The sequence below is a fragment of the Oncorhynchus clarkii genome, chromosome 23 (genome assembly GCF_045791955.1).
Source record: "Oncorhynchus clarkii lewisi isolate Uvic-CL-2024 chromosome 23, UVic_Ocla_1.0, whole genome shotgun sequence".
In the NCBI taxonomy this organism is placed as follows: domain Eukaryota; kingdom Metazoa; phylum Chordata; class Actinopteri; order Salmoniformes; family Salmonidae; genus Oncorhynchus; species Oncorhynchus clarkii.
Genome location: NC_092169.1, coordinates 63,096,643 through 63,115,341, shown reverse-complemented (window position 1 = coordinate 63,115,341; position 18,699 = coordinate 63,096,643). Strand labels below are relative to the sequence as shown.

Genomic DNA, 18,699 nt, shown 5'->3' with positions numbered 1-18,699 from the left:
GAATTGTGATACGGTGAATTATAAGTGAAATAATCTGTCTGTAAACAATTGTTGGAAAAATTAAGTGTATGTCCTAACCAACTTGCCAAAACTATAGTTTGTTAACAAGACATTTCTGGAGTGGTTGAAAAACGAGTTTTAATGACTCCAACCTAAGTGTATGTAAACTTCCGACTTCAACTGTATGTACATGTAGGTAGAGTTATTAAAGTGACTATGCATATATAATTACAGAGAGTAGCATCAGCGTAAAAGAGGGGGTGGGGCAATGCAAATAGTCTGGGTAGCAATTTCATTAGATGTTCAGGAGTCTTATGGCTTGGGGGTAGTAGCTGTTTAGAAGCCTCTTGGACCTAGACTTGGCGCTCCGGTACCGCTTGCAGTGCGGTAGCAGAGAGAATAGTTAATGACTAGGGTGGCTGGAGTCTTTGACAATTTTAGGGCCTTCCTCTGACACCAGGTATAGAGGTCCTGGATTGCAGGAAGCTTGGCCCCAGTGATGTACACACTACCCTCTGTACCAGGCAGTGATGCAACCAGTCAGGATTCTCTCGATGGTGCAGCTGTAGAACCTTTTGAGGATCTGAGGACCCATGCCAAATCTTTTCAGTCTCCTGAGGGGGAATTGGTTTTGTCGTGCCCTCTTCACGACTGTCTTTGTGTGCTTGGACCATGTTAGTTGGTGATGTGGACACCAATGAACTTGAAGCTCTCAACACATTAGGAGTATAAAATAGAGTATAAAATTATATAGAGTATAAAATTATGAAATGTGCTTTGTCAAGTAGGTTTATTCTTATTTAAAAGTAATAAACACACACGCACTCAGTTGAGCAAACTATTTAAAAATACAATAATCAATGAATTGATAGTGGGAAATAAATATGTTATTTCAATAATCAATCATTGTTGAAAGGGAGAAATGCATTGTGCATAATGCTACTGGGAGCTGGAACAAAACTACATTTTCCGAAGAGGAACTACAATCCCCAAAATCCCCTTTAAAGCCGACCGTAAACAGAAAGCGGAAACAATAGGGAACCACAAACACACACCCTTGTCTTGGCGATCTACTCAGGGAAATAAAATACCTTTACCTTTTAAGCAATACTATTAAATAGACATCTAAGAAAATACGAAGTCGACGAGTACTTAGGGGCATTTTACTAAGTTGGTCACCATGGCACTGAAAAGAATACAGAAGGTAAGATGGTTAGCTAGCATTGTGGCTAGCTGTGCCAGGGTGGCTAGCTGTAGCTAGCTGTGCCAGGGTGGCCGGCAGTGCCAGGGTGGTCGGCCGGCTGTGTCGGGGTGACCGGCCGGCTGTGCCGGGGTAGCTGTCTGTGCTAGCTGTGCCAGGGTGGTCGGCCGGCTGTGCCGGGGTGGCTAGCTGTGCCAGGGTGGCCGGCCGGCTGTGCCGGGGTGGCTGGATAACTAACGTTAGCGTCACCGAACCGGACCTCATCTATCGGAAGTTATTGTTTGTTAATGTTACGCTTGCTAGATAATTGGTTCATTTCTAATCCTAACCAGATAGCCAGCTATCGAGCTAGACTGCACACATACGAGGAGGCTAGTTAACAATGAATTAACACGGCCCACAATCTTAATGTTTAGCATTACATTACATATCATGGTATGGCACCACGTCTAAACTAGATTGTAATTTTCTTTGTCAGCCATTCAACCCCTCTCCAGGACACAGTTATTCATGCTAAATACACTTATTTAGGTGCAGCACCTGTTCATGTTGTAATGATAACTAGTCTAATTTGACTTGAGGTTGTAGCTAAGGCAGGGCATTATGAAGTAGGCCTATCATTATTACAGTCAAATATATCTACGAATAAAGCTATGACTAGGGACATGTTAAGAAACCCAGCTATTTCGTGGATGTAAAATGTATCTGACCTAGTCCTCAAGGACAGCTTTCAGTTCCATGTGTAACCCTTAGCACTACTTGTCTGACTTGTTTTGTCCCCTAGGAGCTTCATGACCTGCAGAGGGATCCGCCAGCACAGTGCTCTGCTGGACCCGTGGGAGAGGACTGTAAGTTTATGACTCTGAGGGTAATGCAGTCTATATCCGGTGAAGGGGAGAGGGACTAAGGCTGGTTGTATAGGCCCTACCTAGAGGGACTGGTTGTACAGGCCCTACCTAGAGAGACCTGGGCTGGTGGTACAGGCCCTACCTAGAGGGACTGGTTGTACAGGCCCTACCTAGAGAGACCTGGGCTGGTGGTACAGGCCCTACCTAGAGGGGCCGGTTGTATAGGCCCTACCTAGAGGGGCCGGTTGTACAGGCCCCTGCCTGGAGGGGCCGGTTGTATAGGCCCTGCCTGGAGGGGCCGGTTGTCTAGGCCTAATACATGTTCTCTTTCTATATTCCAGTGTTCCATTGGCAAGCAACAATAATGGGGCCAGTGAGTATGACTTCAAAAAGACGTGTGTGTTTAATGATTGCAACATGGGTCATCTGAACAATAGGTATGAATGGATATTGAACTCATTTTATTGTACATTTTTCATAATTTATAACAATGTATATCTGTTCCTGTTATTCCTAGGGTGATAGTCCATACCAAAGTGGGGTCTTCTTTCTCACAATCCACTTCCCCACCGACTATCCCTTCAAGCCACCAAAGGTAAGAATTGATTTGTTATGCATGTCATTACATCATTAAACTGTTGCTAAAGAATGGTCCTCGTGGATAAATTGAACATAAACACATGTCCATCTTTCTACAGGTAGCATTCACAACAAAGATCTATCATCCAAACATCAACAGTAACGGGAGCATTTGCTTGGACATTTTGCGATCCCAGTGGTCTCCAGCATTAACTGTATCAAAAGGTGAGTTAACTGGGCTGGTACTTTACTACACATGCTGACACAATGTAGCTGGCTAACTGGTATAAATGACACACCTGGTTCCATGTTAAAACATTGTTCCAGCCAACACTTGTAGACTGTTCTATTACAACCCTCCTATAACGTTAACCTGATCATTAAATCACAATATTACAACCCTCCTATAACTTTAACCTGATCATTAAATCACAATATTACAACCCTTCTATAACGTTAACCTGATCATTAAATCACAATATTACAACCCTCCTATAACGTTAACCTGATCATTAAATCACAATATTACAACCCTCCTATAACTTTAACCTGATCATTAAATCCGAATGAACAATCTCACTGATTGTGAATAGAATGTGAAATGCCGATGACCATTTAAGACACAACTTCATCTGTCGCTTCATCTGTTTTCCAGTTCTGTTGTCCATATGTTCGTTGCTTTGTGACCCGAACCCGGACGACCCCTTAGTTCCAGACATAGCACAGATCTACAAACTAGACAAAGAGAAGTGAGTATATTGTAACTGTGTAAAGTGTTACGCCTATTTCTCCAATGAGCTGCTGGAACCAAATTATTTGAATAATGCTGTACCTATTTAGATCGTTGCAGTATATTTGAACATTCTATAGCAAATCAACAGAGATGACATTTAAACTTTGTTTCATATTATTTCTGCCATTGTTATTGTGAGATAACCGTATTTATTTTGTTTCCAGATACAACAGACTAGCAAGAGATTGGACTCAGAAGTATGCAATGTAAAGGCCCTCCTGAAGATTTTTTTTAAAGTCACAAAACACTGTACATTCTGGTAATAGAAAGTAAACTTAGGTGATATGGAACACATTGTACTGTCAACATTTATCATGTGATCCCATGAACTATAGATGATTTTGTGTTTACAGGGGGTATACACTGCACATATGTACATTAAGGGTGATAGATATGGGGGACAACAACTGTACATTGTTGTTATCCCTACTTCCTGGTTTTGGGAACTTTTGTTTCTCGTCTCATGAATGGAAGAGGAAGTCATTAGAATACTGTAGCCTGCTGTTCCAGTCATCAGAATACTGTAGCCTGCTGTTCCAGTCATCAGAATACTGTAGCCTGCTGTTCCAGTCATCAGAATATTGTAGCCTGCTGTTCCAGTCATCAGAATATTGTAGCCTGCTGTTCCAGTCATCAGAATACTGGAGCCTGCTGTTCCAGTCATCAGAATACTGGAGCCTGCTGTTCCAGTCATCAGAATACTGGAGCCTGCTGTTCCAGTCATCAGAATACTGGAGCCTGCTGTTCCAGTCATCAGAATACTGGAGCCTGCTGTTAGTCATCAGAATACTGTAGCCTGCTGTTAGTCATCAGAATACTGTGGCCTACTGCTACAGTACAACATACTCATGGCTCTGCTGACTCACCCATAAAGAGGGAAATTGAGGAATCAAACCAATTTTACAGTTTTTTTTATTGTATCAAACTATTCTGGACCTACTTTAGTTGTTTTAGCATTAAGTCAGAACTTGTATCATTAAAACATTGAAATACATTCTCTGCCATTAACAGTGATTTAGGGGCTTCAGCACTTTTGTATAATTAAAGAATGGTACACTTTTTATTAATGTTCATGTGTTCTAATTTACTGCTGTTGAAAGCATGGAAAATTGTCCTGAGGTAAGCATGAGTTAGTTTTATTATGAGTTAAATATTAAACCAGTGTAAAGGCTCAACATGTTCAGTGGAGTGAATGATGCTCACAGTGAGTTGAGTTGTAACTGCTGACTCCTGAAAGACACTCCCTGGGAAATGAGTGCAGACCAATGGGTGGAGATTCAGAGGGTTACTCAACTGATCAAACAAAGTGTGATGGGTTTGCCCCTGTTACTGGGTATGGCCAAGGGGCACCAGGCTGTCTTACAGAAAGTGTGATGGGGGCTTGTCTGCCCCTGTTACTGGGTATGGCCAAGGGGCATCAGGCTGTCTTACACCAGTAGCTGATTGTTTACACCACCATTGATAAAAGACAGTACTGTGCAGCCGTCTTCATCGACCTGGCCAAAGCTTTCGACTCTTGTCAATCACCGTATTCAACAGCCTTGGTTTCTCTAATGACTGCCTCGCCTGGTTCACCAACTACGCCTCAGAGTTCAGTGTGTTAAATCGGAGGGTCTGTTGTTCGGACCTCTGGCAGTCTCTATGGGGGTGCCACAGGGTTCGATTCTCGGGCCGACTCTTTTCTCTGTATATATCAACGATGTCGCTCCTGCTGCTGGTGATTCCTTGATCCACCTCTACGCAGACGACACCATTCTGTACACATCTGGCCCTTCTTTGGACACTGTGTTAACAAGCTTCCAATCGAGCTTTTGACTCACATCAAATATCTCCAATCCAAAGCTAAACTGAGAATCGGCTTCCTATTTCGCAACAAAGCATCCTTCACTCATGCTGCCAAACATACCCTTGTAAAACTGACCATCCTACCGATCCTTGACTTTGGCGATGTCATTTACAAAATAGCCTCCAATACTCTACTCAGCAAATTGGATGCAGTCTATCACAGTGCCAGCCATCCGTTTTGTCACCAAAGCCCCACTGTCACCAAAGCCCCATTTTCTACCCACCAATGCTCTTGTTGGATGGCCCTCGCCTCATACTTATCACCTATCTCAGCTTGCTGGTCACCATAGCAGCACCCACCTGTAGCACGCACTCCAGCAGGTATATCTCTCTGGTCACCCCCAAAACAAATTCTTCCTTTGGCCTCCTCCTTCCAATTCTCTGCTACCAATGACTGGAACGAACTACAAAATTCTCTGAAACTGGAAACACTTAGCTCCCTCACTAGCTTTAAGCACCAGCTGTCAGAGCAGCACCTGTACATAGCCCATCTATTATTTAGCCCAAACAACTACCTCTCCCCCTATTGGATTTATTTAGCTCCTTTGCATCCCATTATTTCTATCTCTACATTCTTCCACTGCAAATCTACCATTCCAGTGTTTTACTTGCTATATTGTATTTACTTTGTCACCATGGCCTTTTTTTTGCCTTTACCTCCCTCATCTCACCTCATTTGCTCACATTGTATATAGACTTATTTTTCTACTGTATTATTGACTGTATGTTTGTTTTACTCCATGTGTAACTCCGTGTTGCTGTATCTGTCGAACTGCTTTGCTTTATCTTGGCCAGGTCGCAATTGTAAATGAGAACTTGTTCTCAACTGGCTTACCTGGTTAAATAAAGGTGAAAAAAAAATAAAAAAAATATCGCAGCATTTATCATTTATATAAATGAAACCCATGGGTCAAGAATGCAAAAAATATAATTTATATAAATGAAACCCATGGGTCAAGAATGCAAAAAATATAATTTATATAAATGAAACCCATGGGTCAAGAACGCAAAAAATATAATTTATATAAATGAAACCCATGAGTCAAGAATGCAAAAAATATAATTTATATAAATGAAACCCATGGGTCAAGAATGCAAAAAATATAATTTAAATAAATGAAACCCATGGGTCAAGAATGCAAAAAATATAATTTATATAAATGAAACCCATGGGTCAAGAACGCAAAAAATATAATTTATATAAATGAAACCCATGGGTCAAGAACGCAAAAAATAAAATTTATATAAATGAAACCCATGAGTCAAGAATGCAAAAAATATAATTTATATAAATGAAACCCATGGGTCAAGAATGCAAAAAATATAATTTAAATAAATGAAACCCATGGGTCAAGAATGCAAAAAATATAATTTATATAAATGAAACCCATGGGTCAAGAACGCAAAAAATATAATTTATATAAATGAAACCCATGGGTCAAGAACGCAAAAAATAAAATTTATATAAATGAAACCCATGGGTCAAGAACACAGCAATTTATTGGAGTAATTCAAAAGTCAATTGATTATTTATTGGTCACATAAATAATTGGTTGACGTTCCCATTTTTCGTGAATGTGCTGCAGTGAATCTTAAACTACGTCAACACTGCCATGACCTTTTCCCACAATGCAGCGGAGCGGTGAAGGCGGGTTATCCGTGCATGGCAGGGGCAAACGGACATTATTGAATTAGGTAGCTAATAAACAACGAGGAACTTGTGAGCCAGTCAGTCCGGGACAGTACCATTGTTGTCTCTGTCAAAGCTGTATCCTGACCGTCTAGTCAACCAGACATGGCACCTTTCGGTCTGATGTTTTCTGGGGTTTGCCTTTTGAAAAAGTCATTCAGTCTCTTCTCCCACGCATCCAGTCTTACAAGGTAACATAAGGAGCAAAACTTCCCGTTGTCAAGATAGATATGTTAGGTAGTTAGTAAGCCACCCTGTACAATTTATAATTGGTATTATAGATTCTTGGACATTCATAAAACCAATTCTGCAAAGGAATTGCTTTATTTCCAGCTATCACGCCAGTATTAGTCTAATTAGAGCCTAGTTAGTTAGCTAGTTAAGGTTAGCCAAGGTTAGCTTGACTGGCACTGACTGGTATCCAAGGACATGTTTTATTTTGTCAAATGTTTTTAACCTTTAAAAATGGACAAGTCAGTTAAGAACAAATTCTTATTATTTCCAATGACTGCAAAAGGCCTCCTGTTTGGACGGGGGCTGGTGCCTGCTGGACTGCAAATTCATCAAGGTACTCCACTTTGTTTACCTTTGTTTATCTGTCTGCCCTAGCCCCGAACTCGGGCTCTGTGTCTAGTTAACCGACCCTCTCTGCCCATTCATCTCAATTTGACCTGTTGTTGTCTTAGCTGATTAGCTGTTGTTGTCTTACCAGTTGTTGACTTAGCTAGCTCTCCCAATCAACACCTGTGATTGCTTTATGCCTCTCTCAAATGTTAATATGTCTTGTATACTGTTGTTTAGGATAATTATCATTGTTTTAGTTTACTGCGGAGCCCCTAGTCCCACTACATGCCTTAGATACCTCCTTTGTCCCATCTCCCACACATGCGGTGACCTCACCTAGTATAACCAGCTTGTCCAGAGATGCAACCTCTCTTATCATCACTCAGTGCCTGGGCTTACCTCCACTGTACCCGCACCCCACCATACCCCTGTCTGCACATTATGCCCTGAATCTATTCTACCACACCCAGAAATCTGCTCCTTTCTGGCCCTTGTTTGGACACTGTGTTAACAAACCTCCAAACGAGCTTCAATGCCATGCAACACTCCTTCTGTGGCTTCCTACTGCTCTTAAACGCCTGCAAAACCAAATGCATGCTTTTCAACCGTTCGCTGCCCGCCCGACTAGCATCACTACGGTGGACGGTTCTGACCTAGAATACGTGGACAACTAGAAATACCTAGGTGTCTGGCTAGACTGTAAACTCTCCTTCCAGACTCATATCAAACATCTTCAATAAAAAATCAAATCTAGAATCGTCTTTCTATGTCGCAACAAAGCCTCCTTCACTCACGCCGCCAAACTTACCCTAGTAAAACGGACAATCCTACCGATCCTCGACTTCGGCGAAGTCATCTACAAAATAACTTTGAATACTCTACTCAGCAAATTGGATGTAGTCTGTCACAGTGCCATCTGTTTTGTTACCAAAGCACCTTACACCACCCACCACTGTGACCTGTATGCTCTAGTCGGCTGGCCCTCGCTACATATTTGTTGCCAGACCCACTGGCTCCAGGTCATCTGTAAGTCTGTGCTAGGTAAAGCTCCGCCTTATCTCAGCTCACTGGTCACGATAACAACACACACCCGTAGCCCTCGCTCCAGCAGGTATTTCTCACTGGTCATCCCCAAAGCCAGCACCTCCTTTGGCCGCCTTTCCTTCCAGTTCTCTGCTGCCAGTGACTGGAACAAATTGCAAAAGTCGCTGAAGCTGGAGACTTACATTTCCCTTAATAACTTTAAACATCAGCTATCTGACCAGCTAACCCGATCGCTGCAGCTGTACATAGTCCATCTGTAAATAGCCCATCCAATCTACCTACTTCATCCCCATATTGTTTTTATTTACTTTGCTGCTCTTTTGCACACCTGTATCACTACTTACACACCAGCATCTGCTCATCATCATCTGCACATCTATCACTCCAGTGTTAATCTGCTAAATTTGAATTACTTTGCTACTATGGCATATTTATAGCCTTACTTCCTCATGCCATTTGCACACACTGTATATAGGGGCGGCAGGGTAGCCTAGTGGATAGAGCGTTGGACTATTAACCGAAAGGTTTCAAGTTATCCCCGAGCTGACAAGGTACAAATCTGTAGTTCTGCACCATAACAGGCACTGTTCCTAGGCCGTCATTGAAAATAAGAATTTGTTCTTAACTGACTTGCCTAGTTAAATAAAGGTCAAATAAAAAATATAGACTCTCTTTTTTTTCTATTGACTGTACACTTGTTTATTCCATGTGTAACTCTGTGTTGTTTCTGTCGCACTGCTATGCTTTATCTTGGCCAGGTCGCAGTTGTAAATGAGAACTTGTTCTCAACTAGCTTACCTAGTTAAATAAAGGTGAAATATATTTTTTTTAAATAAAAAATCTACGACAAAACACATCACAACAAGAGATACCATAACACTACATAAAGAGAGACCTAAGACAACAACACGGCAACAGCACAAAACATGGTAAAACATTATTGGGTGTCACGTGCGCCGAATACAACAGGTGTAGGTAGACCTTACAGTGAAATGCTTACTTACAGGCTCTAACCAATAGTGCAAAAAAGGTGTTAGGTGAACAATAGGTAAGTAAAGAAATAAAACAACAGTAATAAGACAGGCTATATACAGTAGCGAGGCTTCTACAGACACCGGTTAGTCAGGCTGATTGAGGTAGTATGTAGATATGGTTAAAATGACTATGCATCTATGATGAACAGAGAGTAGCAGTAGCGTAAAAGAGGGGTTGGCGGGTGGCTGGACACAATGCAGATAGCCCGGTTAGCCAATGTGTGGGAGCACTGGTTGGTCAGCCAATTGAGGTAGTATGTACATTAATGTATAGTTGGTGTTAGGTGAACAATAGGTAAGTAAAGAAATAAAACAACAGTAATAAGACAGGCTATATACAGTAGCGAGGCTTCTACAGACACCGGTTAGTCAGGCTGATTGAGGTAGTATGTAGATATGGTTAAAATGACTATGCATATATGATAAACCGAGAGTAACAGCATCGTAAAAGAAGGGTTGGAGGGGGCTCACAATGCAAATAGTCCAGGTAGCCATTTGATTACCTGTTCAGGAGTCTTATGGCTTGGGGGTAAAAATGGTTGAAGCCTTTTTGTCCTGGACTTGGCACTCCGGTAACCGCTTGCCATGCTGTAGTAGAGAGAACAGTCTATGGCTGGGGTCATTGACAATTTTTAGCGCCTTCCTCTGACACCGCCTGGTGTAAAGGTCCTGGATGGCAGGCAGCTTTGCCCCAGTGATGTACTGGGCCTTACGCACTACCCTCTATAGTGTCTCGCGGTCTGAGGCCGAGCAATTGCCGTACCAGGCAGTGATGCAACCAGTCAGGATTCTCTCGATTAGAGGTCGACGGATTAATTGGAATGGCCGATTTTAATTAGGGCCGATTTCAAGTTTTCATAACAATCGGAAATTGGTATTTTGTGGCGTCGATTTCTTCTTTTTTTTTATATATACAGTGCGGCAAAAAATGATTTAGTCAGCCACCAATTGTGCAAGTTCTCCCACTTAAAAAGATGAGAGGCCTCTATGACAGACAAAATGAGGGAAAAAAAATCCTGAAAATCACATTGTAGGATTTTTTATGAATTTGCAAATTATGGTGGAAAATAAGTATTTGGTCAATAACAAAAGTTTATCTCAATACTTTGTTATATACCCTTTGTTGGCAATGACAGAGGTCAAATGTTTTCTGTAAGTTTTCACACACTGTTGCTGGTATTTTGGCCCATTCCTCCATGCAGATCTCCTCCTCAGATCTCCAAAACAGTGATGTTTTGGGGCTGTTGCTGGGCAACACAGACTTTCAACTCCCTCCAAAGATTTTCTATGGGGTTGAGATCTGGAGACTGGCTAGGCCACTCCAGGACCTTGAAATGCTTCTTACGAAGCCACTCCTTCGTTACACGGGCGGTGTGTTTGGGATCATTGTCATGCTGAAAGACCCAGCCACGTTTCATCTTCAATGCCCTTGCTGATGGAAGGAGGTTTTCACTCAAAATCTCACGATACATGGCCCCATTCATTCATTCCTTTACACGGATCAGTCGTCCTGGTCCCTTTGCAGAAAAACAGCCCCAAAGCATGATGTTTCCACCCCCATGCTTCACAGTAGGTATGGTGTTCTTTGGATGCAACTCCGCATTCTTTGTCCTCCAAACACGACGAGTTCAGTTTTTACCAAAAAGTTATATTTTGGTTTCATCTGACCATATGACATTCTCCCAATCTTTTTCTGAATCATCCAAATGCTCTCTAGAAAACTTCAGACGGGCCTGGACCATGTACTGGCTTAAGCAGGGGGACACGTCTGGCACTGCAGGATTTGAGTCCCTGGCGGCATAGTGTGTTACTCATGGTAGGCTTTGTTACTTTGGTCCCAGCTCTCTGCAGGTCATTCACTAGGTCCCTCCGTGTGGTTCTGGGATTTTTGCTCACCGTTCTTGTGATTATTTCGACCCCACGGGGTGAGATCTTGCGTGGAGCCCCAGATCGAGGGAGATTATCAGTGGTCTTGTATGTCTTCCATTTCCTAATAATTGCTCCCACAGTTGATTTCTTCAAACCAAGCTGCTTACCTATTGCAGATTCAGTCTTCCCAGCCTGGTGCAGGTCTACAATTGTGTTTCTGGTGTCCTTTGACAGCTCTTTGGTCTTGGCCATAGTGGAGTTTGGAGTGTGACTGTTTGAGGTTGTGGACAGGTGTCTTTTATACTGATAACAAGTTCAAACAGGTGCCATTAATTCAGGTAACGAGTGGACAGAGGAGCCTCTTAAAGAAGAAGTTACAGGTCTGTGAGAGCCAGAAATCGTGCTTGTTTGTAGGTGACCAAATACTTATTTTCCACCATAATTTGCAAATAAATTCATAACAAATCCTACAATGTGATTTTCTGGATTTTTTTGTCTCATTTTGTCTGTCATAGTTGAAGTGTACCTATGATGATAATTACAGGCCTCTCTCATATTTGTAAGTGGGAGAACTTGCACAATTGGTGGCTGACTAAACAGCGCTGTGCTTGCGAAGAGCTGCTGGCAAAACGCACGAAAGTGCTGTTTGAATGAATGATTACGGGCCTGCTGCTGCTCAGCCAGACTGCTCTATCAAATCAGACTTAATTATAACATAATAAAACACAGAAATACGAGCCTTTGGTCATTAATATGATCGAATCCGGAAACTATCATTTAGAAAACAAAACGTTTATTATTTCAGTGAAATACGGAACCGTTCGGTATTTTATCTAACGGGTGGCATCCATAAGTCTAAATATTCTTGTTACATTGCACAACCTTCAATGTATGTCATAATTACGTAAAATTCTGGCAAATTAGGTCGCAATGAGCCAGGCAGCCCAAACTGTTGCATATACCCTGACTCTGCGTGCAATGAACGCAAGAGAAATGACACAATTTCCCCTGGTTAATATTGCCTGCTAAACTGGATCAGTAGTTATAACTAGTGATTTAATGCTAGCTAGCAATTTACCTTGGCTTCTACTACATTCGCGTAACAGGCAGGCTACTCGTGGAGTGCAATGGTTAGAGCGTTGGACTAGTTAACTGTGCGGTTGCAAGATTGGAACCCCTGAGCTGACAAATCAAAATCAAATTTTATTTGTCACATACACATGGTTAGCAGATGTTAATGCGAGTGTAACGAAATGCTTGTGCTTCTAGTTCCGACAATGCAGTAATAACCAACAAGTAATCTAGCTAACAATTCCAAAACTACTACCTTATAGACACAAGTGTAAGGGGATAAAGAATATGTACATAAAGATATATGAATGAGTGATGGTACAGAGCAGCATAGGCAAGATACAGTAGATGGTATTGAGTGCAGTATATACCTATGAGATGAGTATGTAAACAACGTGGCATAGTTAAAGTGGCTAGTGATACTTTTTTTTATTTTTTATTTTTTTTATTTCACCTTTATTTAACCAGGTAGGCTAGTTGAGAACAAGTTCTCATTTACAACTGCGACCTGGCCAAGATAAGGCATAGCAGTGTGAACAGACAACACAGAGTTACACATGGAGTAAACAATTAACAAGTCAATAACACAGTAGAAAAAAGGGGAGTCTATATATACATTGTGTGCAAAAGGCATGAGAAGGTAGGCAAATAATTACAATTATGCAGATTAACACTGGAGTGATAAATGATCAGATGGTTATGTACAGGTAGAGATATTGGTGTGCAAAAGAGCAGAAAAATAAATAAATAAAAACAGTATGGGGATGAGGTAGGTGAAAAATGGGTGGGCTATTTACCAATAGACTATGTACAGCTGCAGCGATCGGTTAGCTGCTCAGATAGCAGATGTTTGAAGTTGGTGAGGGAGATAAAAGTCTCCAACTTCAGCGATTTTTGCAATTCGTTCCAGTCACAGGCAGCAGAGAACTGGAACGAAAGGCGGCCAAATGAGGTGTTGGCTTTAGGGATGATCAGTGAGATACACCTGCTGGAGCGCGTGCTACGGATGGGTGTTGCCATCGTAACCAGTGAACTGAGATAAGGCGGAGCTTTACCTAGCATGGACTTGTAGATGACCTGGAGCCAGTGGGTCTGGCGACGAATATGTAGCGAGGGCCAGCCGACTAGAGCATACAAGTCGCAGTGGTGGGTGGTATAAGGTGCTTTAGTGACAAAACGGATGGCACTGTGATAAACTGCATCCAGTTTGCTGAGTAGAGTGTTGGAAGCAATTTTGTAGATGACATCGCCGAAGTCGAGGATCGGTAGGATAGTCAGTTTTACTAGGGTAAGTTTGGCGGCGTGAGTGAAGGAGGCTTTGTTGCGGAATAGAAAGCCGACTCTTGATTTGATTTTCGATTGGAGATGTTTGATATGGGTCTGGAAGGAGAGTTTAGAGTCTAGCCAGACACCTAGGTACTTATAGGTGTCCACATATTCAAGGTCGGAACCATCCAGGGTGGTGATGCTGGTCAGGCGTGCGGGTGCAGGCAGCGAACGGTTGAACAGCATGCATTTGGTTTTACTAGCGTTTAAGAGCAGTTGGAGGCCACGGAAGGAGTGCTGTATGGCATTGAAGCTCGTTTGGAGGTTAGATAGCACAGTGTCCAAGGACGGGCCGGAAGTATATAGAATGGTGTCGTCTGCGTAGAGGTGGATCAGGGAGTCGCCCGCAGCATGAGAAACATCATTGATATATACAGAGAAAAGAGTCGGCCCGAGAATTGAACCCTGTGGCACCCCCATAGAGACTGCCAGAGGACCGGACAGCATGCCCTCCGATTTGACACACTGAACTCTGTCTGCAAAGTAATTGGTGAACCAGGCAAGGCAGTCATCCGAAAAACCGAGGCTACTGAGTCTGCCGATAAGAATACGGTGATTGACAGAGTCGAAAGCCTTGGCAAGGTCTATGAAGACGGCTGCACAGTACTGTCTTTTATCGATGGCGGTTATGATATCGTTTAGTACCTTGAGCGTGGCTGAGGTACACCCGTGACCGGCTCGGAAACCAGATTGCACAGCGGAGAAGGTACGGTGGGATTCAAGATGGTCAGTGACCTGTTTGTTGACTTGGCTTTCGAAGACCTTAGATAGGCAGGGCAGGATGGATATAGGTCTGTAACAGTTTGGGTCCAGGGTGTCGCCCCCTTTGAAGAGGGGGATGACTGCGGCAGCTTTCCAATCCTTGGGGATCTCAGACGATATGAAAGAGAGGTTGAACAGGCTGGTAATAGGGGTTGCGACAATGGCGGCGGATAGTTTCAGGAATAGAGGGTCCAGATTGTCAAGCCCAGCTGATTTGTACGGGTCCAGGTTTTGCAGCTCTTTCAGAACATCTGCTATCTGGATTTGGGTAAAGGAGAACCTGGAGAGGCTTGGGCGAGTAGCTGCGGGGGGGGGGGAGCTGTTGGCCGAGGTTGGAGTAGCCAGGTGGAAGGCATGGCCAGCCGTTGAGAAATGCTTGTTGAAGTTTTCGATAATCATGGATTTATCGGTGGTGACCGTGTTACCTAGCCTCAGTGCAGTGGGCAGCTGGGAGGTGGTGCTCTTGTTCTCCATGGACTTTACAGTGTCCCAGAACTTTTTGGAGTTGGAGCTACAGGATGCAAACTTCTGCCTGAAGAAGTTGGCTTTAGCTTTCCTGACTGACTGTGTGTATTGGTTCCTGACTTCCCTGAACAGTTGCATATCGCGGGGACTATTCGATGTTAGTGCAGTCCGCCACAGGATGTTTTTGTGCTGGTCGAGGGCAGTCAGGTCTGGAGTGAACCAGGGGCTATATCTGTTCTTAGTTCTGCATTTTTTGAACGGAGCATGCTTATCTAAAATGGTGAGGAAGTTACTTTTAAAGAATGACCAGGCATCCTCAACTGACGGGATGAGGTCAATGTCCTTCCAGGATACCCGGGCCAGGTCGATTAGAAAGGCCTGCTCACAGAAGTGTTTTAGGGAGCGTTTGACAGTGATGAGGGGTGGTCGTTTGACTGCGGCTCCGTAGCGGATACAGGCAATGAGGCAGTGATCGCTGAGATCCTGGTTGAAGACAGCGGAGGTGTATTTGGAGGGCCAGTTGGTCAGGATGACGTCAATGAGGGTGCCCTTGTTTACAGAGTTAGGGTTGTACCTGGTGGGTTCCTTGATGATTTGAGTGAGATTGAGGGCATCTAGCTTAGATTGTAGGACTGCCGGGGTGTTAAGCATATCCCAGTTTAGGTCACCTAACAGAACAAACTCTGAAGCTAGATGGGGGGCGATCAATTCACAAATGGTGTCCAGGGCACAGCTGGGAGCTGAGGGGGGTCGGTAGCAGGCGGCAACAGTGAGAGACTTATTTCTGGAGAGAGTAATTTTCAGAATTAGTAGTTTGAACTGTTTGGGTATGGACCTGGAAAGTATGACATTACTTTGCAGGCTATCTCTGCAGTAGACTGCAACTCCTCCCCCTTTGGCAGTTCTATCTTGACGGAAGATGTTATAGTTGGGTATGGAAATCTCAGAATTTTTGGTGGCCTTCCTGAGCCAGGATTCAGACACGGCAAGGACATCAGGGTTAGCAGAGTGTGCTAGAGCAGTGAGTAAGACAAACTTAGGGAGGAGGCTTCTGATGTTGACATGCATGAAACCAAGGCTTTTTCGATCACAGAAGTCAACAAATGAGGGTGCCTGGGGACATGCAGGGCCTGGGTTTACCTCCACATCACCCGCGGAACAGAGAAGGAGTAGTATGAGGGTGCGGCTGAAGGCTATCAAAACTGGTCGCCTAGGGCGTTGGGGACAGAGAATAAGAGGAGCAGGTTTCTGGGCATGGTAGAATATATTCAGGGCATAATGCGCAAACAGGGGTATGGTGGGGTGCGGGTACAGCGGAGGTAAGCCCAGGCACTGGGTGATGATGAGAGAGGTTGTATCTCTGGACATGCTGGTTGTAATGGGTGAGGTCACCGCATGTGTGGGGGGTGGGACAAAGGAGGTATCAGGGGTATAAAGAGTGGAACTAGGGGCTCCATTGTAAACTAAAACAATGATAACTAACCTGCACAACAGTATACAAGGCATATTGACATTTGAGAGAGACATACAGCGAGGCATACAGTAATCACAGGTGTTGAATTGGGAGAGCTAGCTAAAACAGTAGGTGAGACAACAACAGCTAATCAGCTAGCACAACAACAGCAGGTAGAATGGCGATTGATTAGGCAGAGAGGGTCGGATTAACTACACACAGAGCCTAAGTGCGGCTGGGGCCGACAGATAAAACATAAACAAGCAGAATGGATTACCGTGATTAATGGACAGTCCAGCATGCATCAGCTATGTAGCCAAGTGATCAGTGTCCAAGGGGCAGCGGTGGATGGGGCAGGGAAGCTGGACTGGCGAGTGTTATCCAGGTTAGAAAACTAACAATGACTAAATAGCTTGTAGCCAGTTAGCTGGTTAGCTTCTGGAGGTTCTTGAGTGTGTTCTAAAAATGTAAAGATAATAGCGGTTCCGTATCACATTGGGTGAGGCAGGTTACCGGAAGGTATAAACAAATTAAAAATCGAAAAGGGATAGAAAGTAAATATGGGTTCAGTGAGTGTTTGGGACGCGGCGATTCAGACGGTTAGCAGGCCTGTGCTAACAAGCTAACAGTTAGTAGACGGTGCTAAACACGGTAGCAGTTAGCGGACCGGGCTAAACAAGCTAGCAGTTAGCAGGCCGAATTTGCAAGCAAGGAGATAGCAAGGGCTAGAGAGTTAGCCTTTGGGGACGTCGCGATGGGGGGAGTCTGTTTATTCCTCTTCATGCGGTGACATCGATGGACCGGTCGTGGGTCTGGATATTGTAGCCCAGGAGCTCAAAATGTTCCGTTTGCGATGGGAATCTGGGGATGAAAAATAAAATAATAAATAGGTCCGTTATGCTCTGGTTAGAGTCGCGTTGTTCGAACTGGCGAGAGCTTTCCGGGCTAAAGGTTAGCTGATGACCGGTTAGCTGAAGACCGCTAGCAATGTTTTGCTGAAGCTGGTAGTTAGTTGGCTGGCTTCAGTTGAGGGGTTCCAGATCCGAAGTAAATATAAATACTTTAGGAAAAATAGCTACGTTGGGTGAGGCGGGTTGCAGGAGAGTATTTAGAAGAAGTTGAGGTTCAGCAAAAAGTTTTAAAGATATGTGAAGAAAAAAAACGAAAACAAACGATATATACAAGGGACACGACACGACAATACGTCCTACTGCTACGCCATCTTGGAACCTGTGCATACATGTATTACATAAAGATTCAGTAGATGATATAGAGTACAGTATATACATATGAGATGAATAATGTAGGGTATGTAAACATTATATTAGGTAGCATTGTTTAAAGTGGCTAGTGATATATTTTACATAATTTCCCATCAATTCCTATTATTAAAGTGGCTGGAGTTGAGTCAGTGTGTTGGCAGCAGCCACTCAATGTTAGTGGTGGCTGTTTAACAGTCTGATGGCCTTGAGATAGAAGCTGTTTTTCAGTCTCTCGGTCCCCGCTTTGATGCACCTGTACTGACCTCACCTTCTGGATGATAGCGGGGTGAACAGGCAGTGGCTCGGGTGGTTGTTGTCCTCGATGATCTTTATGGCCTTCCTGTGACATTGGGTGGTGTAGGTGTCCTGGAGGGCAGGTAGTTTGCCCCCGATGATGCGTTGTGCAGACCTCACTACCCTCTGGAGAGCCTTACGGTTGTGGGCGGAGCAGTTGCCGTACCAGGCGGTGATACAGCCCGACAGGATGCTCTCGATTGTGCATCTGTAGAAGTTTGTGAGTGCTTTTGGTGACAAGCCGAATTTCTTCAGCCTCCTGAGGTTGAAGAGGCGCTGCTGCGCCTTCTTCACGATGCTGTCTGTGTGTGTGGACCAATTCAGTTTGTCTGTGATGTGTACGCCGAGGAACTTAAAACTTACTACCCTCTCCACTACTGTTCCATCGATGTGGATAGGGGGGTGTTCCCTCTGCTGTTTCCTGAAGTCCACAATCATCTCCTTAGTTTTGTTGACGTTGAGTGTGAGGTTATTTTCCTGACACCACACTCCGAGGGCCCTCACCTCCTCCCTGTAGGCCGTCTCGTCGTTGTTGGTAATCAAGCCTACCACTGTTGTGTCGTCCGCAAACTTGATGATTGAGTTGGAGGCGTGCGTGG

At 43.8% G+C, this 18,699-nt stretch overlaps 2 protein-coding genes across 3 annotated transcripts in view; both read left to right on the top strand.

The window, feature by feature from the left end:
* The first annotated feature begins 1,019 nt into the window (after positions 1-1,019).
* LOC139381230 (ubiquitin-conjugating enzyme E2 D4-like) lies at positions 1,020-4,415 on the top strand. Its single transcript, XM_071124692.1, has 7 exons — positions 1,020-1,204; positions 1,986-2,049; positions 2,391-2,422; positions 2,567-2,644; positions 2,748-2,853; positions 3,284-3,377; positions 3,586-4,415. Exons 1-7 carry the CDS (start codon positions 1,181-1,183, stop codon positions 3,629-3,631), a joined length of 444 nt encoding a protein of 147 aa, XP_070980793.1. The 5' UTR covers positions 1,020-1,180; the 3' UTR covers positions 3,632-4,415.
* Positions 4,416-6,892: 2,477 nt separating this feature from the next.
* The window catches only part of LOC139381410 (transcription factor A, mitochondrial-like), a 39,409-nt gene continuing 27,602 nt past the window's right edge, over positions 6,893-18,699 (top strand). The window contains exons 1-2 of one of the 2 annotated variants that reach the window (XM_071124910.1): positions 6,910-7,147; positions 7,474-7,524. In XM_071124910.1, the coding sequence (XP_070981011.1) occupies positions 7,062-7,147; positions 7,474-7,524 (137 nt within the window). In that variant the 5' untranslated portion in view covers positions 6,910-7,061. Of the gene's footprint in view, positions 7,148-7,473; positions 7,525-18,699 lie in introns of both variants that reach the window. The other variant, XM_071124911.1, reaches the window with a different exon arrangement.